The following is a 26,293-nucleotide window of genomic DNA, read 5'->3' as shown; positions in this document are numbered from 1 at the left end:
TTAAATATATCTTAAATTAAAATATATTAATATTGAGATTATAGTCAAAGCAAAAAACAGAGATTTAATATATCAATAAAATGATGAATCTGGGGGGGTGGGGAGAGAAACACCAAGACAATTTACCAGAAAATAATTAGTACTGCAGAAAGGCTACAGAAAAGAATCAAGAATCAACTTGCAAGAAAAGCTAAAAGCAAAAGTGTTTTTTCTGACCATGTCAGCAATAAAATGAAGAAAAATGTGAAGGTGGGCTTACTTCTTGGAGAGCACAGTAGGCCAGTAATATGTGACAAAGAGAGGGCAGAATAATTCCTACTTTACTTTAGTATTCTTCATAAAATGAACCTAAGCAGAACGTGCATCTAACGCCAATGATCCCTCATCAAGTTGGAGAAGTGTCAAGTAACTCTATTTTATACCCTATACAATTCAAAATATGTATAAATGATTAAAATGGTTAGAAAGTAGAATTATCGTTTGCAGACAGCAGAAACATAGGCTGACTGAAATCACTTTGGAACATAGAGCAAAAACTAGGAAACTGAATTTCAACAGAGACAAATGCATTATCCTAGGAAACATCAAAGACATGAGTATAGTATTCATGGGGGCAGGGAGAAGGAATATATGCCAATATATCTGATTGTCTTGATGGATCATGAGTTGCTTATGAACCAATTCTGTAATACATCTTACAACAACCAAAAAGCAATCCTGGACTGTATTAACTGAAGTATTATGTCAAGTGGAGAGAAAATCATAAATATTTTTTATTAAGATTGGTCAGAATCAACTTTGTTCTAATTCCAGTTCCATATTTTAGTAAGACTACTAACAAAATAGAGTAAATCAAGATGCTAATAGACTTTGAAGTAAAAAAGTAATGAGGAATTGCCGGAGGTGTTGGGGTGTGCTTTAACCTATAGAAGAAAAGACGGGAGGGAGATATATTAGTCTTCAAGTATCTGAAGGGCTGTCAGGTAGAAGATGGGCAGAACTGGTCTAAAAGAGGGAAAAGAAATATTGGGTATAAATGAGAAGGAAGCAGACTTTGGCTGGATATTAGAAAAAGATCCTAATAAGAAGAACTGTTCAATACAGAGGCATACCTCAGAGATATTACTACTGCTGTTCCAGACCACCACAATAATGCCAATATTGCAATAAAGTGAGTCATACAATTGTTTATGGTTTTCCAGTGCATATAAAAGTTATATAATACACTATATTGAAATCTATTAAGTGTGCTATAATATTATGTCTAAAAATATACATATCTTAATTAAAAAGCTACTTTATTGCTAAAAAGTGCTATTCATAAACCGGGGCTTCAGTGGGACATCATTTTTTTGCTGGTGGAGGATCTTTTATATATATGGCAGGGTCTGCTTGCCCTTTGTAGATAATATACAGTATATTATCTACAAAGGGCAAGCAGACCCTGTCATAATGCAGGAAAAATGCTAGGAAGTAGTAGTACCAGCAAAGCACAATAAAGTGAAGTGCAATAAAACAAGCTATGGCTATAAAACTGCTTCAGGAAAATAAAACCATATATATCCAATTGTCTAACAATGCTCCTGTGTTAGGAGGAGTTATTGAGTTGTGCTTATATGCTATCTAATTAGCTTATACTGCAAAACATGGATACAAATACTGATTTGATATGCTACCTTTATCATCCCTCAATTCTGGTAATTTGTTAAAATTAAAAAATGGTTCACTTGCTTCTCCATTTGCAGTAAAACATATGACTTAAGAAAACTTAAAAGAATATTCATAATATGTATAATATTGTTCAAAACTTTAAAATTCCATTCTTAATAGCACTTGGCTCAAATATCCTCGATTAAAAAATTGATCATGAAAGACAAAATAAATGCTTACCATCTGATTCTGAAGCTGCTCGAATGATTAAGTAACTACTGGGTAATGGCTGTGTTATAGAGCCAACAGCTTCACCTTTAGGGCCCTTAAAATACAAAACAATATTAATTTGATTGTATTTTAGATCAGCTTGCATTCAATATATTCATAAATTATCTGCTTCTTTTTAAAATGATTTTACCAGCAACCAATAGCTAATGAAGACATAATCTTTCACTGGGTCTTATAAGTGTCCTTTTCCTAGTTCACCAGATGGCAGTACAAACCAACCTTGGATGTTATTCAATGCTAAACAAATTATATTCAGATTAAAAACTGCATAAATGACCCATTTGTGACTGCTGGCTAGACAGGGAAATCACAAAATACGATAAACTGCAGCATTTATTCTATGTTGCTAAAAAGAAACCAGATATAATCATCAACCCTTGAGATCAATTTGAGAGTATTTTATCTTTACTTTCCCATTCACTGCACCCAGAGGTGGTATTCAGCAGGTTCTGACCAGTTCTGGAGAATTGGTAGCAGAAATTTTGTGTAGTTCGGAGAACCGTAAATACCACCTCTGACTGGCCTCATCTGTCCTCTGCCTCCCGAGTCCCAGTTGATCAGGAGGAAATGGGGATTTTGCAGTATCCTTCCCCTGGAGTGTGGAGGGAATGGATATTTTAGAGTATCCTTCCCCTGGAGTGGGGAGGGAATGGAGATTTTACAGTATCCTTCCCCTGCCATGCCCATCAAGCCACACCCACAGAACCGGTAGTAGGAATTTTTTTTTTTTTTTTGAATTCCACAGAACCGGTAGTAGAAAAATTTTGAATCCCACCATTGACTGCACCCGCAAAAGCAAATGTAAACATTTTAAAAATATCTTCCACCTTAACATAGTGAATTTAAGAAACTCTACATGGCCCATTCAGTTTTGGATGAAAAATAAGCAAAATATATTAGCAATAATACTTTTAAATAAACAAAGTGATGGAAAGAACCACAAGGACAACTTCATCTGAATGCTTATTTCCCCATACAAATTGAGAAGCAGCTCAACCATAACAGAATTAGCAAAAGTGAATTTGCATTTACAGATACTTGCACCCAAATAAATATGGATGCATAGAAAGGAAGCCATAGATGCAAAAGGCAATTCTATTTATTGTCCAATAAGCAGAAAGAGGCGAGTTTGTTTTTAAAAATCAGATACAATGTAATATAAGCAACTTGTCTGATGGAAATTTAATAAAGCAAACAGTTTAACATTGGAAGTCTTGCACTGTTAAAATCTATGATTTGCCATAATTGGAATCATAGGTTAATAGAAATAAGAAATGCTAACAACTGTCTGCCTGCCATCCATAGTAAAAAGTCAGATCTTCCTTTTCAATCTTCATTAACTATCCAAAGCAATTGAATGGCTGAAATTTAGAGTTTTAAGCTAATCAGACAACTTTATAAAATAAATATTCTTTTGGACTAATCGATGACAACTGAAAAGCATTTTGAATTCATTAATGATGCAGAGAGTTTTAATTGACATAATAGTCTGTTGGCATGAACTCCATTAAGAATACAAGTTTACTTACCTTAACAGCCCAGATAGACTGTTCCAAAGGATGGAAAAGTTTGAAACAGAATCCATCCTTTTTTGAAGGTCGCTCAATGAGTTCACAAGCATTCAGAAGTACTGTTCCCACCCACTGGCCATTTTTAGGTGTTTTATAAATTAGCAATACTCCTGGTTTCAACACACACCAAAGTTTGGTCCAACTTTTCAATGTACCACGAATCTTCCCAGAAAAAAAAGGGGGAGAAAGAAAAATATATCTAATTATTTCTTCTAGTATTTTTCAATCTCTTACTCCCAGACAAAAACATGATTTTACAAAATATGTAAAAAGTTCAGAATTATAAAATTATTTAAAATTCTAGTGAAGGAGCAATGCTCATAAAGCTACCCTCAGATACTACATTGTATTAAATACATACAGCAAGTGTAAGTATTTGGGTAACTCAAATGTCTGAAAAGAGGGAAAATTGATATCAGTTCAGGCCAGGCAATCAATAGAAGAGTAAATGTGAATTGTGATTTAATTTCAGGATTACCAGATGTCAAGCAAAAGGAGGACATATCCTCCTTTTTGTTCTCAGTTTCTACATCTAGTCTGGCTTTTTAAATATCTAACTAAGCAGATTTTCTTTATGGAGCTTCCTAATAAGTGCTAACTGCAAGTTAACAAACTCTTCCTGAAATTAAGAATTAAGTAACAAGTTGAAGGCATTTGCCTCATAACTGGGTGATGACTCACAGTTATGAGGATACTAGGTTAACAGCAGCACATTCCTCTCAATGTGTATTTACCATTGCGTGTCTGTTTACTTACTTGTACTCCCTTCCTCTCCAATGAATGTAAATATAAACATTAAACAGTCTGTGTCCTTCTTTTCCCTCCCATTTACTCTGCTTTGCAATTGTCCATTTCTTCCTTTCCTTGTTCAGATATCTGGTAACTCTTGAATGATTGCCCTGAGCAAATCTCTCTCTCTAACTCTAATTCTGAGTACTGCTGTAGAAATAAAATGGTGCCTTGAGTGATCTGAACAAAGAATGGCGTAAATGCTTTTTGATTTTAATATATGTAGAAAATTATATTTTGAATAGTAACATCCCATGTTACATATGTCATTGACCAGTGTTACTTAATATTTTTATGATATAAAAAAACATTAATACTAAATACTAAATACTAAAGCTTGGTGTCAGTGTTCCAAGAAACACCCCCAATGAAAGATTATCTGATCCCCATATTCCATTCACAACCTTCTCTTATTTATTCATACCATCTGTCAGGTTTGTCTTGACCTGAGCATTTAGAAAATAAAGACCCTTGACTCCATTTTTGAATTGAAAAGTTTACTTTTATCAAAGTCAAGTGGTTACAACATAAGCAAAGCTGGATCTGAATATTCCCACACAAAGCCTGCATTTTACCCTTTCCCTGGCCTTCCTGTCTTGGCCAGTCAGTGAGTGTCCAATGATATTTGAATTAGATATTTTGGGAATGGCCTTGAGACTTAGCGCCTTTTCGGTGGAGTTTCACATTCCGTTCTCATAGCTCCGTTCTTGATCAGCCGGTCTATTCCGGATTGACACTTCTGATTCCTATTATCCCGTCATTCCCCCATCCTAACTCCCCAATCTCTCCGCTCCCCTCCTCCCATATTTTATGGCAGAATGTCAGCAAAGCAGAGTATGCTGAAGATGGCAGATCTGACAGCATCACTGATTTTTACACAGTGAAAATCATAACATTTTATACCATCACATGTAAACAAGAAAAAAAAGAAAATGTGCAATAAGGAAACCATTTTTAAATTTCAGTACATCAGTGATATTTCAGATGCTTGTTATTAAGGGGAATATCTTTCTGTAAATATCATATTTAACATAGGGAGATTATCAAGACAATCACTGTAGATTTGCTGTAACTATGGCAACCATGTTAAAGCAACTAAATCTCTCCCTGGGCTTCTACGTATTGAATATTAAACCTCTGGGATACAATTAATATATTCCCTGCTAGTAGTAAACAGTAGCAGTTAAAATATAATTTCAATTCTTTTGTTTTCTTATAGATTAAACATTCAGCAATTACAGCTTTTCATTTATCTCAATTTCTCACCTTAAGCCAATCAGCCATAACAATGACTGATGGGTCTGTGATAGTGCTAAGTAATTCTTTTGTAGCTCTTTTCTTTTCTTCCCTGTAATTTTTCTTTTGAACCTGTAAAGAATGAATGAGAAATGAGAAAAGAAATCAAATAAATGGAAAGAAGTTAGTGAATCCAGTCAATTTGAAATAAAAATAAATGTCCAGGTGAAAATTGTTAAAAGATAGGGGAAAAATCATTTTTAAAAAAAGTCTAATGAAAGAACTTACTAGAAATTCTTTTTCAGGCAATTTCATATAAAAGAATACATGGCTTTAATTTTCAGCTACGGTTATAACTTATCAAGAATACAAAAGTCCATTTACATGGACTCTAAAATATAGTTAATCCAAGGTAAGAAATCTATATGCTTTTAAATTGTTTATATAAACACAAAGGTTTACTTAGATTACACATTTATCAGGAATCTATAAGCACATATAATTTAAGTATATTTGGATTTAACAGAATTTGTCTGCAGTATTTCTGTAAGTTTGAGGATCACCCCTTGACTAGCCTCTACCACCAGTTTACTGCTGGTTCCACTTAATTGTGTGCTTATCCCTCTTATTTCCTCTTTTTAATCAAGGGGTATCCCTTTGTGAATTATGAAATCTAACCTCAAAGATGATTCTAACAAATTGATTACAAAAGCAAGCACTCTAAAATATTTCTAAAAATCCTTTCAAATTTAAAGAAGTTCAAAGGAAAACAATAGTCCTCAACTGTATGTATGTGATTGTTCTATACAAAGCAAGATACTTATAACATTTAAGGATTAATTATTTTATATTTTTAACACATCATAGTCTATTCATCTGTGGTGTTAATATTATCTATGAGTGAAAATGTAATGTTTTTCATAAATTTGGTCCCTTTAAAACTATAGGTTTCTAGGGCTAAATTAGCAGCTGACCTTAGATGTTTTTTTTCTGTCTTAAGAGAGAATGAATAAGATCAGCTTTGTCTGTGGCCCTTCTGAGGTGAAAAAGTCGCATTTGATATTACTTCAGACAGCAGATCTCACAAGTTTAATCTAATGAATAAAACTGGTACATATCCTATCTGCAGGCTTATAAATCTACTTCATATTCCACCAGGTTTCCACACCCTCACCCTCAAAAATAGGGGATTGAAGTATCACCTGGCTAGCTGCTCTATGCAAGGATGCAGTAATCCTCTCCAGAACACCTGTAGGTCCTAAAAGAGCCTTATGAACCCTTGTCCAGTTTTGTAATAATGACAAACCTTAGGGTTTTTTTTCTGTCTTAACTACCAGAAAACCAGGTTATGGACTTTGCTAAATGTAGAATACTATGTTCCTGCAGCAATGAAGCTTGTCCAGGCCAATTCACTAGCACAGCTTCTTTACGGAACCCTGCTCAGACCCAAGCTTCGGGATTTACACCTTTAGAAAGAGTTAAATCAAATTTATTATAGCAATTCTCCAGATGCCTTAAAGAATTGTGCTTTAAACGCACAACTATGCCTGGAGAACAGAATTGATAAAGGTTGGATCTGTATAGCTTCTTTAAATATTTGGCTAAAACTTAATTTCTTTCCTTAAAGCCTTGTACCATTAATCCTCCAAGATAAATTCTCCTTTTCATGGATTAAGGCTGTTGAGTTCAACCTTGCTAAACTAGATTTTCTCAATTCTCAACTGGACTATAACCAGGCAAAACAAAACCTGAGACAAAGGATAGAGGATATAGTGAGGCAAGCGGACAGAGAATGCTCCATTGTTTCTGACTCCAGATTATAGATATATTGTCACCCCTGGCAGTTATCTTAGCTAGTTAGAGAGAGCGAATCATCGGAAAGTATTTTTGCTTGCACGATGTCATATACTCCCCTCAACTGTCCCCGAAGGCAAATATAAAAGATTCTGTCCCAGTGATTGTGGAGAGATGGAAACCTCTGGACATGTCCTTCTTCACTGCTCTTCTTATAGAGACATTTGAACAAAATGTATTTTCCCTATAATTAATAGGTATTCCTGGCTGTTCCGATACCATTGATCTTCAGTGGTTGCTTAAAGACGAATGGATTGTAATCACAGTACAGGGAGCTAGATTCTGCACAGCAGCACTAAAGATTCATCAGAACTTGATGAATAATCCATCATAACCATTTTATATAATTAATAATGCATCAAATCTTTTGATATTATCACTTTGTTGTATTTTAGTAACTAATAACTATAGGCATTCACAATTTAAGGATTAGTTTAGCCCACATTCCTGTTTATGTGCAACTGAGAGATAGGCTGCAAAATTATGATTTTAACGTAGATTTTATTTGTTACTATTTTATTCTAACATTTTAAATTACATACTCTTAAATATTTTTAATTCTATTGGTCCTTGACTGAATAAATATTTGATATGATACAGTTTTCTATAATAAAAAAATGATTAAAATATGTTGCATAACTTTTATATTCCATAATTATGTGAGAACCAGTTTGGTTTAGTGGTTAAGGGACCAGGCTGGAAAGCAGGAAAACATGTTTAAGTCCTTCCTTAGCCATGAAAGCCATTTTCTTTCAGCCCAGCTCACCTCACAGGATGGTTGTTGTACGGCATATAGGAGGAAGAAAGTGTGTTGCATACGCTTGCTGCCTTGAATTAAAAATAATAAAGGCGGGATACAAACAAACAAATAATATTTGCTGAAGCATCATAGTACAGTTTCCAAATCTACCACTAATGCAAATGTAAATGTAATATGCAAATGTAATATGAAGATTTGGGTATTCTAATATTGAAAATAACTCACCTTAAGGGACTCTTTCTTTGTAAGTTTGGTAGTGGGAGAGGAAGCAGGGATGTCCTTTTCTGATCCATTATATATCTTAGATTCTGACTGAAAATACAAATTATACAAGAAAATTATGAAAATGCTTTATTTCACCATTAACAAAATCTTCTATAAATTTATCAAGCTTCATATTTTTTAAATAAAAGAAAAGATCATGGTGAATTCAATAACTCAATTCCAAAACTTTCAGTTTCCGCTTGAGTGATTTTATGTGAAAAAGGGACATATTTCAGATAAGAAACCCACCATTATTTACTTCAAAGCTAATTACAATTTATTAAAGAAAAACTAGTACTTCTGAACACTGCTTAGCAGTCTGTACCAAATAACTTTCATATTTGTCTTTGAATAATTGTACAAATGTACCAATAAACCTTCTCTGCTAAAACATAAACACAGAGATAATTCAACTTATTATTTAACAAAACTACTTGTGATATGCAGGATACCCAACTTACTGTGGGTTAATGAAATGCAAAATGTTAATTTTTAAGAATAACTTTTGAAAAAATATTAAACTCAACTGAATGGAATAATTAAATGTAGCAATCTAAACCATGTTTAAGATTAAGCTACTACTGAAAGCTTCCATAAGTAGCTGCCTTCCCATTACCTTTAACTGAATAGAAGCAGATACTAGTAAAAATGAGGAGAATAAGTAGGAAATCAAGACATATAGGAGCAAGTAGTTTCAAAAGAAACAAAAAGAAAAAGAGTCAGACCTGGAGGTCATCTTTTTCTTTGGATCTTCAGGGCTGCCACACTTAGGGCTGTGGGAAACTGGTGGGGGGGAGAGATTGCATGGAGTTGCGGGGATATCTAAGCCATAATAATATTTCTTTCTCTGAGAGCCAAGGACATTAGGCCTGCACCTGCAGTTGCATGACTGGGAGGCATCTCTACCTGGGACGATGCACTGATTGGACCATGTGATGGACATGTGGATGCAGAGGAAGGGACTTGGGCTTTCTGTTGGGTGGGGAAAACCTGGAACCATTCAGATTCAGGTTTTCCCAGATGTGCCAATATGACATCTCTAATAAAATGGAACTTTGAGGAACTTCTAGCCTTGTAGTCTTTTTGTGTTGAGGGTGTTACTTGGAACCCTGATATTAAGAATAGGAGAAGTCATTTATCCTCACTTCTGCCTTACTATGATTCTAGAAAAATGCATAAGAGTACATGTATTTTTCTAGTCATTACTATAAGAATCAGAAATAATACACTGGTACCTTGGTACTTAATTGTTTCAAAAATTGTCGAAGGGTGGACAGGAAGTTGGCCATGCTGGGAAGTTGCTAACATAGGAAAAGGGACAGATAGGAAGTTCTTCCCAGCCAAAACAAAGTGTTATGTGGCACATCACCATTTGTTTGTTATTTGTCCCTTTTAGTACTTATCACAGCTCCCGGAACCAATTAAGCATGTGTATCAAGGTCCCACTGTAGTACCAAATCTCCCCCCCCCCCCGGTCTTCCAGCAAATACCCGCTACACATGAAAAGAAATGAAAAAGGGCTAATATTATTCTCTGAATAGGAATATGCAATTTCTGAATTTAATAATTCTATTGTCTTTTTCCTTTCAATTCTTTTCCTGGTTAGACACAATATCCCTTCCACTTTTCTTCATCATGTTTCCCTTTCTTTCTCCCTTTATCCAGTACTGTTATTCCTTCCATTTGTTCCATAAACATCTTGTTTACGTCTTCTTTGCTCTTTCTACTCAGGAGGGACCTATATAGTGGCATACTTGGTATGCCTTTGTATATGATGGAGAACAGTTTCTCTGTGTAAATGAAGACAGAGAATCCATTGATTTTACAAATGGGAAATCTTTTTAATCAATAAATTCCCATATGATTTCAGTACAACGCAGTGTACTGCCTTAATAAATTATCATATGATTTCAATACAAGGCAGTGTACAAATAATTCAAAATAAATATAAATATTGAATTTTTTTTGTATTCTGTATCTGCCTTTTTTTTTTACCATTGAGTGAAGACAAAGACAGATAAATGTGTAGATAAGTAATTGTGTCACATGCTGTAACTAAGGCCATTTTTCCCCCAGAAGGAATCAATACATCTAATTGGTAGGGTATAGATATATACAGTAATTGTACTTACCTTACTTTTTGACATTGATTGTGAAGAATCATCTTTATTCTGTGAAGCATCATCTTTCCCTCTATCAAAACCTTTAAAAAAACAAATGAGCTTACAAAAATTTCTACACAATAAAATTATAATTACCAAGTATACTTTCTTTAAAGACAAAGCCATTAAATTCTGACTAAGCATATTAGAAATAACATTCAAATATCCCAATGGTATCATAACAATTTTAAACCTCTAAAATATTATTTAGCAATAAACACTGTGTGAGTCAACACCTACCCAAAAGGTATTGTTTTTATTTGTTAATATTGCACCTAGTAATGCAACCTACTTTTGTGACAATATAAAAAATAGAAAACAAACCTTGAAAGACTGGTGAGAGTTCACTGCATCCTCCAAATGAAGCATTCCGGACAAGCTTTCGGCTATCAGTTCGTGGAGGAAGTGAAACCCCAGCACCTAGAGAAAACCTACGCCTCATAGGACCTTCTTCCTTTATGAGTTAGATGCTTTATATAATTATTCTTGTCATTCAAAAGGCTGGTAGTAATGAGAATGTTGCAGAAAAAGCAGTTGCAATCATTAGCAACCCGCAAGTAAGAGAGTCATGTATGTATTTGAAAAAAGACGATAGTATTTAAGGAAGTTGGTAATAATTTCAAGTTGTTGCCATTTCTCTATCAGTAATATTTCCTTTTTTAGCTAGTATGTTCTAACATAAGCTTTACTCTACACTGTTTTGAAGTTACAGAGAATTGGCATGATCAAGTACCTCAACTGACCAAAATAATTCTTCCACTCCCTAATCATTCAAATATTTTAAAGCACACACAGCAAGCTATGATGGGTATATTTCCAACATTGTGAAAGAAAGTGGAAAATTACAGTTTCTAAATAAAATGAATTTCTCAATAAAAGAAAGTCTTGTATTTATAGCACTTCATCTTAATAAAACAAACCAAATAGCAAACCAAAATGTCTAAGAATACTAGATCACAAAAAAGCTTGCTGGAAAAATGTCCATTGCCTCTTAAAATAATATTACACAGATATTAATAATGCACATTGAAATTTATATTTTAGAAAACAAATGCTTTATTATTAAAACAATTATCATTCAATAATAGAGGTTCTTGCTAAACTAATTTCAAATAAAAAGACATGGCTTTTATATGAAGATTTTAGATTGGAATAATTAGCCTGAAGAAAATACAGAATCTTTCAACTTTAGGACGTCCTGTCCCCCCGCACCATGAAATAGTTTGATATATTTTCAACATGCAGGTAATCACTAAAAGTAAACTATATTATTTGTTCAATAAATACAAATCAATTATATTTAAACAGAAATGTAACAACAGCACTACAGGTAGTCCTTGACTTACAACAGTTTATTTAGTGACCATTCAAAATTACAACAGCACCGAAAAAAGTAACTTACAATCATTTTTCATAGTTAAGATCTTTTCAGCATCCCCATTACCATGTGATCAAAATTCAGATGCTTAGCAATTGGTTTATATTTATGACCATTGCTGTGTCTCAGGGTCATGTGATCACCTTTGTGACCTTCTGACAAGCAAAGTCAATGAGAAAGTCAGATTCATTTAATAACCAGATTACAAATTTATCAACTGCATAAATTCACTTAACTCTGGCAAGAAAGATACTAAAATGGGGCAAAACACACTTAACAAATGTCTTATTTAACAACAGAATTTTGCCTCCATTATGGTCGTAAGTCAAGGACTACCTGTATATAGGTGTAATTTCTCAGTGAAAGTTTAAATATCTGATAATTTAACTGATTTAGAGGCTGATCGTTTAAATTGCTTATTTATGTGGCAAAGATGTATACAGTACTGAAGAATTTTTAAAAAAATGTAAGAATGTGGGCTGACTAGAAACAACTGAAGCTTTGGCACCTTTTAATATGTGTTGGATAGTCAATTTTACCACTTTTCATGCAAAAATGACATTTTCAAGAATCAGCTGAATACACATCATCTGCATATTACTAAAACTGCCCTGTTTGGGTGCAACCTTTCACTGGCAAAATAGTGTATCATAGAGCCGAGGCCCATGACTGCCATGGAATTGAAACTTGTAAAACTTATAAAACATTTTATGATATAAAAATAATCATAAAGCATTTTATCACATAATGCAAAATGTCATAAAACATTTCTTGTTGTCCTTCCTGATGTTATGCTATACAGTTCAACATGGACTATTTTCGATACATCCCTGAATGTCTCCCTAAATTTTTATGAACTTTTGCAATGAAGGCAGCAAATTAAAAGCTCTGCAATTGTTGAAGACATTGAGGAATCTGGTAAGCAAATATCTCGAAAAAATGATGCAATAGATTGTCTGGAATTTTTAAAAGCTCTGTCTTCGATAACCACTGTTTATTTCTGCCAGAGATTTTGGACAAAGGGCAAATTCTTAATATTCTGAGATTAGATGGTTTAAAACAGGGGTGTCAAACTAGTGGCCCAATGGCTGGATGCGTCACATGCAGGCCATGCCTACCTTTTTATCCAGCCATCGGGAAAAAAAGTCACGATATGTCATGTGACTGCGTGACACCCCAAGTTTAACACCCTTGGTTTAAAAGAATGAACACACACATACACTCACATATTGTCTGTATGCTCAAAATAAAAGTCAGCAAAATTTCTAAAAACTTGTCCAAGATAAAACTGAGCTAGCAGAGTTTTTTTTCTAATCACTTATTTCATAATTCAATCAAAAATCTTGCTTTTAGTTTTTAAACTTTATTAAACCACCATAATACATAGTATTACTTCAGTAGTGAAGTTCACAATTAGTATTAAGACTTATATTTCAATGTCACTGCTTCTCTTATATGTTGATATATTCCATTTATTAGAAGTGAACAATTGTTTTAAAACAATAAGGAACATAATTCACATTTTCTGGCATCATGAAAATGTATCATAATTTCAAATTACAAAGGAAGGCCAACCAAATTCAGCCTCTCCCATTCCATCCATAATGGCAATATAAAAAGGATACAGGAGAGTGCTAAGAATTCCCCATCAAAGCCTGCTTTTATTCCTGTTTTACACTTAATTTCTTATATTATTTCTATAAAGTAAACTATGGACAGAGCTTACAGCACTATAAATACTAACTGGAGCTATGGTTAATTTCATTTCTTTTGCATGTAACTTTCATACCATGTTCTCAGGGATGGTCTGAAATGGGAAAAAGTACTATCTGAGAAAGCTCACAAATCGCAGCTTTGTCATTATTATGATGACACACATTTATACTACAAAGAGAACCTTTTTTCTAGAATAGGAATCTAAGGGTTGTGCTAGATGTTACAATGGAAACAATGGTTTCCCTAGTAACACTGAAGCAGGGTGGGTGAATAACTTCAGAAAAGAATCTGTGAGTAGTATTGGAGCAGTAACACTTAATATACTCTTTGTACACATAAACTAAAATTTTGCTTATCCTAGTAATTTTCATTAGTATGTCCCCAGGCAATTTGAGAAACTGAAAATTCATCTAAAAGAAAATGGAATCTACCAGAATATAATGAATATAAGGAGAAATGGTGGTAGTGCTGGTTAAGAGCCGAGGTGGCGCAGTGGTTAGGGTGCAGTACTGCAGGCCACTTCAGCTGACTGCTAGCTGCAGTTCGGCGGTTCAAATCTCACCGGCTCAGGGTTGACTCAGCCTTCCATCCTTCCGAGGTGGGTAAAATGAGAACCCAGATTGTTGTTGGGGGCAATATGCTGAATCTGTAAACCGCTTAGAGAGGGCTGAAAGCCCTATGAAGCGGTATATAAGTCTAACTGCTATTGCTATTGCTAAATGCCTTGATTTCTTCTCAGCTGACCGTGCCAATCAAATGCCCTCCCCTCCATTTCATTCTGATTCTTCTGGCAAACATACTTTAAACACACTTTGATAGGGTGATCAACAATTCAAAAGGACATGTTCAACAAATAACAAAATCAGCTATCTACAAAAGGCATTGGTTGAAGGCACAGCACTAGAATAAATTACATACTACCAACCAATAAGTATAGAATTTTTACTTTTGTAAGCAATACTAGTATTTTCTATAATCACCAAACCAAATATTTACTAGGGTCAGAGACTGCCATATCTGCATCATAGATGATATATCTATAAGAGTATAAATCTCCATTACTGTAATATTTCTTTAGCATGTTATGTAATAGGACTACATTGTATACTCCTCACTTTACAGTCAGAAATTGTACAGCTTAGACTTCCACTGATGTGAGGAGAACCAATTTTTTTTCTGCAACAGCTTATGGGCGCTTTGGGCAGTTGGATGAGAGAAGGGAAGTTATCTGAATTGAGCAGTTATTCCTTTGGAATATTTAATGGTGTAATGGACTCATTTTTGATATGTAAATAAGGAGTTACTATTTCTAGTAATGTTTAATCGTTTTTAATTTTCTTTTTACTATGTTTAACTGTTAAGAGAGAGATAAGGGGAATTTAGACTCAATGGAAAAAGGGATAGTATTCTTATGTTATTAAGTATTCTTGTTAATTTTTACTGGAGCTTTTTGGATTAATGAGAACAGAAGATTTAGAGACAAGTTTATAGAAAATGGAGTGAGGTGTGGAATGAAGAGGTATTTGGATGTATTTTAAAAGACAGTGATAAACTATTCTCGGTAGGTTTTTTTTAACCAGCAACCATGGCAACTTATAAAATCTATATATAACATTCAGAGGGTTCCCCCACTCCCAAAATCTAATCCAGTGTTTCTCTTTTAAAAAATGCTGTCATTGGAAAAGCGTAGGAAATGCTTTTCCAAACCGCATTCAATTTTTTTTCAGTTATGCAAACCTTGCAGGTTAGAACTGCCTCTGTCCTTTTGGCTTTCCAGAAGGGTATTAAAATTGGCTTTCCCTATTGGCCTAATGCCCTGAGGGAGGGAGCTCACTGCTGGAGGTAGCTGCTGGACCTCATCACTGTCTGTCCATCTCAAAGCTCTCTTAATTTAGGTTTTAATACAGTTTTAATAATATTTTAATCTAATATTTTAATTATTTTTAATTGTTTTGTAACTTAAAAGCTGCCCAGAATCACCTTGTAAGGGAGATGGATAGCATAGCATAAAAATTTAATAAATAAAATAAATAAAGATAAAAATAAATTTTTGAAGTGTTCCTAAGAGGACATGTACACACAGGCAGAGGACCTCTGAATGCACTTAAAGCAGCTAAGCCTTCAGGAAGATGAGGCTGTCTGGACAATTCAATGTTTGGCTTCAATGGTTTATCAGTTACAACAACACCATAAATAAAATGCTTCTCCAAATTATTTGCAGAAACCTGTTAATGTTCAATTATGCCAAAGAATTCCAAATTAACTTGAATTAATTGGATATGATAAACTTAGGAGACAACATTTCCATTTGGGAAAAAAAGACATTCAGTATTTTGCATATACTGAAACCAAGTAGACATTTGCCCTATAGCAAATTTATATTTTTAAATCAGTCAGTTTTGTATAATATAAACTTTAGATTGTTCTGTATTGAAATAAGCTAAGATTATAAATGATTACCAATGTGGATTCAGACAACACGACAAGTCATACTTAATCATACATAAAAGTGAATGCTTCTGAAGTCTTTCTTGTGTGCATATTAGAGCAGATGAGACAAGGCTGAGTTCAGTAAGGTATGATTTAATTGACATCTAAATTCAACTCTTACTAATACTTTTTGTTCATTTATTGAATATCCTACTAGCTTAGGAATTACGTATCTTGCGGTATCTCCTCAGAAGTAACAAATGGAATGTAATTTTGTAATAACAGTCTTAAAGGTACAACATATCTATTTCTTAGTTCAACCATTACATTTCCACCTCTCAATGAAATACATATATGAAGTACATGGAAGCCCACTGATGACTATCAAAGGCAGCTTAATGAACTGATACAGTATATGAAAAAAGGCCACACATTCAGCATTTTCCCATCTCCTTCATTACACAATTAAACCAACACACCTTTAACCACTTTTTTTTTCAAGTCAGAGAAATACCTGTGCTGATTTCTGGGCAAGATACAAAACTAAGTTACGGTTTATAGAACATAAAACCAATTCTCTTGAACTGGTCACATGTACAGCAAGTGTTGTACAGCAAGAGTATTTCATTTGATAGTATATTCAACAAAATGGCTCTTACCATGGCCTTGGCCTGGACTGAAAGAAAGTTGTTGTAATTCTTTGGTTGGAGTAAGATACCCTTCTTTCCCGTGACGCTGACTCATCTTTCCTGGAGTAGAAGTATGAGATTCATCACTGCTTGTTACTGCAGCTGTAAAATAAACATAAAAAATGATGAGTTACAACATTTCACTGAATATAGTAGAAATTGTCTCCATCCTAAGGAGTTTACGTGGTAAAATGCAACACACAAAAAGGAAGGAAATGAAGGCTAAAGTAAAAAGGCATAATATGTGATTCCCTCAGCTACATATTGTAAAACTCATTTGTAATAAGGCATATTGAGGAAAAAGTTTCACTGTAAAATATCAGGTTTAAAAATCATAGTTTAAGCAGGATTTGAGAATGTATAATTTACTTAGAAAGGGTGAATAAAGAAGTAGTAAACTGTTAAAATGGTGCTGAAGCTCCATCAAGAAATATATAAATAGAAAGGAGAACATAGTTTTAGAGTGTTTTGAAAATAAGACATTGATTTATGTTCACTAATGGTAAAAAAGTTACATAGAAATAATATCCATTATTATCCACTCAGAAAGTTTAGAAAGTCAAATGGTTTTAAATATTTAAAGAAGAAAAGTGAGATAATTTTAAATTATTTGATTGAAAAATGTTCAACGTAATGGCTACATGCTTTGCTTCTAAATTCAGCTCCTTTCCCTTCCTTTTAAATCATTGTTATAAAGGTCTGATCAACAGGACATGATATATTTGGACTAAGGAAAGTATGAAAGAAGAGTAACATGGGATAACATGAAGTAATTGCAATATGATATCTTTTCATATTATAGTGGTAACTTTTCCATGATCGCCAGGTCCATTTAAAATCATTGTAAAAATAGCATTTTAATCTTGCTTCATATCATTATTTTCTGATATCTTTAAAACTGTTTTTTGCTAAAACTGAATTTCTGAAAATTATCAAGCTGTATGTATAGTCGTCATACATACTCAAAAATCAACTCCACCCTTTCTGACCACAAATTCCAAACACAAATTTACTTAAGCAATGTGTTTGAGATTCTAAAATAAAAGATACAGTTTATATAAATTTATCAATCCAAAATCTAATTCCCAAACACAAATTTATTTTTGATCTATTTTAGAGGTTAATCTTCTTTTTCTGTCAATGTAATTTGCTTAATAATTTTTCCTTTTTTGATATTTTACAGTCACAGTGCCCTCTAGAGATATTGTTAAAAAATGTAAGCTTTCTAAATTCTCAATTACTACATTGGACTCCACAGATGGAAAATCTCACAGCTCTTGAAGCTGTCGTGCCTAATATAATCCAGGAGCCCTATTTATAACAATGACTAGCAAATTAAATAGTAGGAGGGGAAAATTTATTTGCAGACAAAGCAACCTGCTATCAGTCTACTTTGCATAGCCTCTCCTCTTTCTTTTCAGTCTCATAACTGCACTGCACTGTCACTGCAAAGTAGTCAAAACAGAGTATGTATACAAGTTTGGGAGTCTATGAAGCAAATTATTCCAGGAAATAATGATTAAAGAAAAGGACTAAGCAGACCACTTTATTCTTCATTCTTACATTCTCCTAAAATTATCTTGACATGTTTCTCTTTGTAGTTCACATTACCAGAAAAAATATAAGTTCTGAAACATTAGCATTTGCACAGACCTAAAGTGTATATGATTTATAATATTTCTTTTTACAAATGGACAAAATGATAGATAAAGTTAAGAGTAATGCACAATGTGATGGTAGGTAAGGCTCTGGAGTGAGTCAATCAGGGAAGTCATCTCTTTTACAAACAGGGAAGTAATTTCTTTTATTACTTAAATAAGTTTAAATAAAGCACCAGCAAATATCTATATACTGTATATGTATAAAATGTGGACAATACATGAGATAAAATTTTACATTTTAAAACCATAATAAAATCATTATAATATAGTGCCATAGAGTCACAGTAGGATAGATGTCATAATTCAATATCTAAAGATGTTAACTATCTAACTGCTTCTGGTGTGGCTGCAGTAAGATCATACTAGTTGTGATGTAAATCCTTTATTACAAATCTGTTCAGGATTTAAGAGTTATGCTTATAGTTGCATAACAAAGCTGTGTCTGCAGGCACATTTTCTGAAAGTTGATAAAAAAATTAACATTTGCTGATTCTTTAGACATTCCCTATGTGCTTGAAGAAAGCAAATATTTGTCACAATAGGGTTTACAATTATTGTTTTTTAATTACTATGTTTATTATCACTACTATTTAATCCTGCCTTTTATACCACTCAAAGTAGCATACTTAATATTCCTGTCTCCTATTTTATGTATTTTATTCCTTTGTTTCTGAGTTTATTGTATACTCAGAATTTGCTAATAATATGAAATGAAGGTATGATCCTATGAAAAAAATAGTTCTTTCAATGTTCTTGCAGAAACTATTTACTTACTTGAAGCTCCCTGCCATTCTTTGATCTCACCATGATGCTGCAACTGAGTACGGAGAATGGCAAACAAAAGTATCCAGGCCAAAAGAGAAGAAGGAGGAACAAAGCAGATATAACAAAAAGAAAAGAACAAGAAAAATAGTAGGTTAGTTTAAAACTAAAAAGACAACATGCATATCAAATTTGATAGTTTTTTTAACAAAAATACTTAGCTTCAAAATGGAGAATTTTTTTTTTTAAAGCAGAGGTAAGTATATTTAGCAAAACTACAGTAATTATTAGCTGATTACTGTAATGGTAAGGCTAATACTATTTGGAAATTCATATTTTTCCTAAAGTTCTTAATTTATTCATCATATAATATTCCTGCTTCAAGTGTTACCTGTCAGAGAAATTAGGAATGAAGAATGGCTATACTTATTTTTAGAAACTTGAAAGAAAATACTTAATCAAGGATGAATTTAAAAGTACATCCAATATGCACTATATTGCCAAAAGTATTCAATCACCCATCCACATAATCAGAATCAGTTGTGAGCAAATACTTTTGGCAATATAGTGTATATTAAAGATGAATGAATGAATGAATATAAGCACTTTGCCTTCAATTTAACAACTAAATCACTGTTGCTACTTATTTCTGTTGCACCAAATTCAGCAAATGAAGATGGAAATATTTTAGACTGAATAATTAAACTGGAAGAAAACAGAGACCATTAAATGGAAGCAAAACACAAGCCATTAAACACAAATCTTCCAAACATGCAAACCCTTTAATCCTATGTATGGAGAAATAGACACTTTTCAGTTAACACCAACCACAAAATACAAACCCCCTAATCCTGAAAAGGAATTTCTTTGTGAATTTCCAATATACACTATATGTTGAGTGAGAAGTCAAAGGGTAAAGAAAGAGAAACTGATAACTGAAGGGAAAGATAACCAACCTTGCTAAATTTCAAATAACTTATTTTAAGCATTCTATAAAGAGGAAATGGAATTTGGTAACATGCTTTATTAATCAAAAGAAAATAATCCTCCTTGCAAACAGGGCTACCTGGAAACTGGATAAAATGAGGCAGCTTACCTTACAGTTAATGCTGAGCAGTATGAAGATGTATGTACCACATGACTCAATTTCCACTCCAAGCTATCCTATCCTTCAGGTGCCTTAGAGAATATTGTCAGTAGAATTAAGATTGCTATTGCTAATATATTCAATTTTAAATGAAATTAGGAGATTAAAATAGAATAAGGAGGACATAGAATTTAGAATAGAGATGGATAGCTGGATGGATAGATGAAGTAAAGCCAAGATGCAAAAACACAGTTATGGAATACAGTGAACCAATAGGCTGAGGTGATGAACTAAAGTTAGAATACAGGTAGTCCTCGCTTAATGACCAGTCACTTAACAACTGCCATGTTCACTTAACAGCAAAAAAGATTCTTTTGGGTTTTTCTCACATGGGGAGAAAATCAGCTGGCGAGGTGGGGGTGAGGGCAGCAAGAGGGACAAGGAGTAGAAATAGGAAACACTGTACTGAATTAATTTTTTAACAGCTTATGTTTCAATTATGTTGATAACATGAATAATGGAGAGTTACTACATAATCTGAATTTTCTATATGGAATGTTCAAGTTCTGAATATGTAAGCCTCGTGTTTTTTATTCTGTTCAATGATTTTTATTACTTGCAGAGCCTTTGCATTTTCAGCTATTAAGAGTACAGCAGTTTGCTGAAGTTCCTTTCTCCAGTTTTAAAACAATGCTCACTTTCTTCCAGCTTCCCTAAATATACAGTCATGTGAAAAAGAAAGAATACCCTCTTTGAATTCTATGGTTTGTTTGTGAAGACATAGTAAAAATAATCTGATCCTTAGCAGTTCTTTAAAAAAGATAAATACAAGTTCAAGCAAACAACATATGATATATTATACTATGTCATCATTTATTTTACGAAAAGAAAGCCAATGGAGAAGCCATTTTTTCACAGCTGTATAGTCAGTATACATAAGTAAATAATAAATAATTTATAAAACTGCCTTCAAATATTTATTTTAGCCTAATAGGTCTTTTAGTTACAGCTAATTTTATTAACTCCACTGATTATATGAGGTTTCACATAAGAAATGCTCTATTTCATTGTAAAAGACTCATCTCCATAAGAAAATCTTTACTTCCCATGTTGGTGTCTTGAATAACTTTTCAGACATGATAAGACACGATACATCTTTAAACCTTTTCTACATTTGAGATATGACTGTCATCATTCAAGGAAAAGTAAAAAAAACCTTTTCACTAAACTTTTCCCAAAAATTTTCATTCCTAGCCATCTTATAAATATCCCATAAAAATTATGAGTATTGAAGGGAAGCCATTGTGGATTACTTTCATATTTAATAGTATATGGTGTCAAGAAAGAAACATTATTTATAAATATTGAAGCTGTAAAAAGATTGTTTGATTTATTCAAGGGGATTCCAATTAAAATATACTCAAATTCTAAATAATTTAAGATTTTTAAAAAACGAATTTTGCAAGTTTGAATTCCAAGTACATAGTTTGAAATTTCTTAAGTCAAATTTCAAGTGATAATATTTTTTAGAGACTTTTATCCTGACAAAAGCAATAATTTATCACTACAGTTCACACGCAGATTTAATTTTAGTCTAAACTACTGAAAACATTCTATGCAACACAGTACTGGAAGACAGATCAGGCAATGCTAAGCTTAAGAGAGATAGGTAATTAGAGCATATAACAGTGATCTGATATGAGGTTCAATGGATACTAGTATATCTTCTGAGCAAAGTTTAAAAAGCCAGATATCCATCTTAAAAATGCGAACTACCTTTCTGTAGACTATTTGAAGGATCCCACTTTCCTGAATGAATACCTGACTTCAGGATCAGTCATAGAGGTCTTGCCTATCTACCATTAAAATCTGTTTGGACCTTTAGTGAAATTGTCTCATTGATGTGAAATACCTTATCATGGTAAATAGGTATGATTTAAATGAAATATTAAAGCTTTCAACTTAACATTTGCTATTCTCATCAACAATTTTCCATCTATTATAGTAAGATGTTAAGTGGAGTGCAAAATGGGGCACTATGAACTCTTGCATTCCTAAATATAGCTTACTAATGGATGAAAAGGTGGAGAAAATGCTTAACAAATCTGCAAAACACAAACCAGCTGAGTAGCCCACTTCTTCTCCCACAGTCCAGGCACCAAACTGCAAAGGTTGAGGATCACTGGCCTATTCGGAACTGGGCCACATGAGCGATGGGGCTGGCACGTGTGCTCGCGCGTACACATCTAAACTTGCACAAGTCAAGCTGCGCGCATGCACACACGCATATCAGCCCACTGCTCACACAGCCCAGTTCCCTTCTGTTCTCCAAGCCAGGCCACCAAGTCACAAAGGTTGGGGACCGCTGACTTAGAGAACACAGGAATAAAATTCAAGATGATCTTAACTGGTTAGAAAAATGATCTTAAAAAATTAGTAAATGAAATTTAACAAAGATGAATGTAAAATTCTTTATAAAAGAATTTTATAAATGCAATTCAGCATTAAAAGTGTTCTATGTCCCTGATGATCACTACCTGCCAATATGAGTGCTGCCACATTTTGCACCAAATGTAGTCTTCCAGGGGTCTTTAAAGGCAGCTCTATGTAGTAGACACTGCAATAGTGATGCAAGTACATCACCTATAAGATGATAAAAGCACAACACACTCTTGCAAGTTTATTCTGCAATATGTAAGGCTACTATTGGCACATTAACTGAAGCTCAGCAAAAGATTTCCTGTTCATGGCCTATACTGAGCCATATACCAGTAATTTTGAATATAGGACAATCTCTTATTTTCAGACTTCCTCTCTTCAGTGTAGTGCCTCCTCTAAGAGACATAACAATGGATCCAGCTAAGAATCATAATGGACAAATGAAAAGACCGCAGTTTTTACTCAGTGAACATACTTATAGCCTCGAGATTGATTTGCGAAATACCGTTGCAATAATTATATTTGGAATTCACAAGGAATTCTTTTACAACCAATAGTTCAGGCTTTGCTAGAAGTTCTCCAAAAGGAATTTTTGGAATCAAGTTGAGTTCATTGCCAAAAATAAATCCAGTAACATTTGAGAAGATCCAGTTAAATACTTCTCCCCCTTTACTTGTTGTATAAAATCAACAATTTTATGAGATGCATGAATAAAATATGCCTGCTTTGAATGGAAGAATCTTAACACAGTTGTGGAAAAAACAACATAGAGCGCTTATCTAAAAGTAGACCTTGGTTAAAATTAATTATAGAAAGGAATATACTGTAGTTTTGTACACATGATATATTTTAGGAAATTCCTTCTCTATGGATGTATTATTTGCCAACTACTTTGTATAAAATTACTCACCGAAGCTCTATCAGAGTCCCCCTCAAATGAAGAAGCAATTTCCATCCTGTGGGCACAACTTTTCTTTCCATTAAAGTACTTTCATTCTTCAGTCTATCAAAAAAAGGAGGGAGGGAATAACTGTGAAGTATTTGATAGAGAAAATGAAGCTTCTTTGAAGGATAATGGTGTAAGAGATCCCACCTAAAAAAGATACAGATGTATAATAAGATTTCCTTCAAAAAGGCAATGATACGACAATGCAAATAACATTTATTTTCTAATTGGGAAGACAATTAACAGGCTTTTGTATAAATTTTCATTGCTAGAGCTTGCTGATTCTGTTGAAGGGTCCAATTAGATTAATTAAATGGATTACCTGAATATCTCCAAAGTTTATTGACAAAACTGCAAACTATTCATGCAGAAAGCAGCTGGTTGCCTTTCCATCACCACCACTTAAATTTTCTCTTTTCTGTCTTCCCACACCCACATATACAACAGCCAATTTCCTGCCTACCTCCGAACTATAAAAAAATGTTCCAAGGCATTAAGTAGAAAATGCTATTTTAAAGAGTAGGTGAGAAAGTTAAAAGGGACTATTGCTTTTGGATGGTGAGGAACTCTAATCCTAACCCCACAGAGAGAGCTTAAAATCCAGTGAGTTTCTGATTTACTTGGCAGCATAAAATCAATCAGGATGAGTCCCTTTTTCCTGATTTAAATCTTATTACACTTTATCCTAAAAGAAGTAAAAAGAGACAGGATGATTTTTAAAAAGGTTAAAAGCCCAAGAACTACACATTCCTGGAAGCAATGTATCTCTTTTTATGTTGCTGATCCATTTCTGGGTATTTATGAGTATGTCCCCAATAGGTTAGCTTATTTATTAAGGCAGTATCTTGTGCAAATTTACTTAGGATTAAGTCCACTTAGCTATAAAGGAATTAATACTGAAACGTAGGATTCAACTGCCTAACTGTAGTGTATATGTGCTTCAAATCCTATAGTAGTGAGATTTCCTCCAGAATAGACATATGTATATCAAAACTGTATTTGCAAAGAGGAAGAGGATGAGTGCTTAAGTGGCCTCAGCAAAGCCATTATAGTGTGGGAAAAAATCCAATTTAATTTAACTATATGAATCCATTATTTCTGATTCTGATGCATGTCATGTTTATGCATGACATGCTATTAGCATTTATAAGTAAAAGCTTTCTAAGTGACATCACCATTGATGATTCTGCTGCATAATTTTCAACTTTATAATATTAAACTGTCATCCTCATCCTCCGCATATGCATATTTTAGCTTGTTTTTTTGATTTGGCCTAATACATATTTATGTCATTATAACATTTTTAAGATATGGATCATCATTTATAAGCTAGTAATTGCCAACAGGTGAAAAAAAGAGGAACAAATTCTAGTGCTATAATTGGGGCATCCATTTCTGTAAAATTTAAATAATTTTAATATATAAATTTGTATAAATAAAGTGAGTAAAAGTTTCATTTTATTACCCTACTAGTATTTTATTGCTAAGTGATTTGTCTCTTAAATAGGGGTTCTGGAATGTTTTTGTTGGTGGCCTGAAAAAGTTTTAAAACCCTTGTTTAAGGACATGTCCGCTAAATGTTGGAAATGTCATCGGATACCTGGTTCGTATTATCATATGTGGTGATGCCCAAAAGCAAAAATATATTGGACAAAAATACATACATGGTTGAAAAAACTGATAAAGCAACATACAGATTGAAAATCAGAAATATTTTTGTTGGGCATTTTACCTGATAAGTATAACAAGGGGAATATATATTTGATTTTACATCTATTAACTGCAGCTAGAATTGTACCCTGTTTCCTCAAAAATAAGACCTCCCTGGATAATAAGCCCAATCGGGCTTTTGAGCACATGCTCTAAAATAAGCCCTCCCCTGAAAATAAACCCTCCCTGAAAATATTGCAACCCAGCAGCAGCCATGAGGTGACTATGCTCGCCGCTTCCTGCACCTCAAAAATAATAAGACCTCCCTGAAAATAAGTCCAGGTGCTTATTTGGGGGGGGGAGAAAATAAGACCCTGTCTTATTTTCGGGGAAACACAGTAGTTGCACAACAATGGAAAAGTAAAGAGATCCCTACAGATGAAAATGTGATTCAAAATATTAGAATGTGCCGAAATGGATAGACTAACACTTACAATTAAGGAAAAGAAAGAAAGAAAGAGAATACTTTTTGACATGGGACTTATTTTATCAATGGTTAGCTAATAAAAACAGAAGTTAGAAACATGTAAATATAAGAAAAGGACTAGTGATACAAGGGAGTAATTGGGCGATAGTTGCTTGGTTCTGTGTCCTTTTCTGGATCTTTCATTATCAAATATGTTCAATCAGCTGTTAACCATTCTTTGCTTGTTGCATTTTGAAGTATTTCATCAAATTGAGTGGCCATGCGATGATGGTGTTTTAGCCAGTATCCATGCAGTTCATCCAGGCCAGGTGGATTCCAGTTTTTGACCTTTTTGCTGTTTTGCAACCATGTCAGTTGTTATTACAATATTTTCCATTTTGTTTTGTGTTGAATATCTTTGATCCAGGAGGCAGTTTTGTTGTATTCCACTGGGTTTTTCACAGTGGACACTTTCACAATATTGTTTTATTC

At 33.6% G+C, this 26,293-nt stretch overlaps 1 protein-coding gene across 2 annotated transcripts in view; it reads right to left on the bottom strand.

Moving 5' to 3' along the window:
• Positions 1-26,293, bottom strand: part of OSBPL8 (oxysterol binding protein like 8) — a 102,624-nt gene that overhangs the window by 54,324 nt on the left and 22,007 nt on the right. For both annotated transcript variants that reach the window (XM_032221260.1, XM_032221261.1), the window contains exons 2-9: positions 23,650-23,742; positions 19,226-19,268; positions 16,761-16,892; positions 10,548-10,618; positions 8,377-8,463; positions 5,568-5,669; positions 3,471-3,674; positions 1,891-1,975 (exon numbers count right to left, since the gene is read on the bottom strand). In XM_032221260.1, coding sequence (XP_032077151.1) covers positions 1,891-1,975; positions 3,471-3,674; positions 5,568-5,669; positions 8,377-8,463; positions 10,548-10,618; positions 16,761-16,892; positions 19,226-19,268; positions 23,650-23,694 — 769 coding nt within the window. In that variant the 5' untranslated portion in view covers positions 23,695-23,742. The remainder of the gene's footprint in view (positions 1-1,890; positions 1,976-3,470; positions 3,675-5,567; positions 5,670-8,376; positions 8,464-10,547; positions 10,619-16,760; positions 16,893-19,225; positions 19,269-23,649; positions 23,743-26,293) is intronic.

Source organism: Thamnophis elegans, chromosome 7, assembly GCF_009769535.1.
Source record: "Thamnophis elegans isolate rThaEle1 chromosome 7, rThaEle1.pri, whole genome shotgun sequence".
NCBI classification, from domain to species: domain Eukaryota; kingdom Metazoa; phylum Chordata; class Lepidosauria; order Squamata; family Colubridae; genus Thamnophis; species Thamnophis elegans.
The sequence above is the reverse complement of the archived record's forward strand: the minus strand, read 5'-3'. Positions and strand labels throughout refer to the sequence as shown.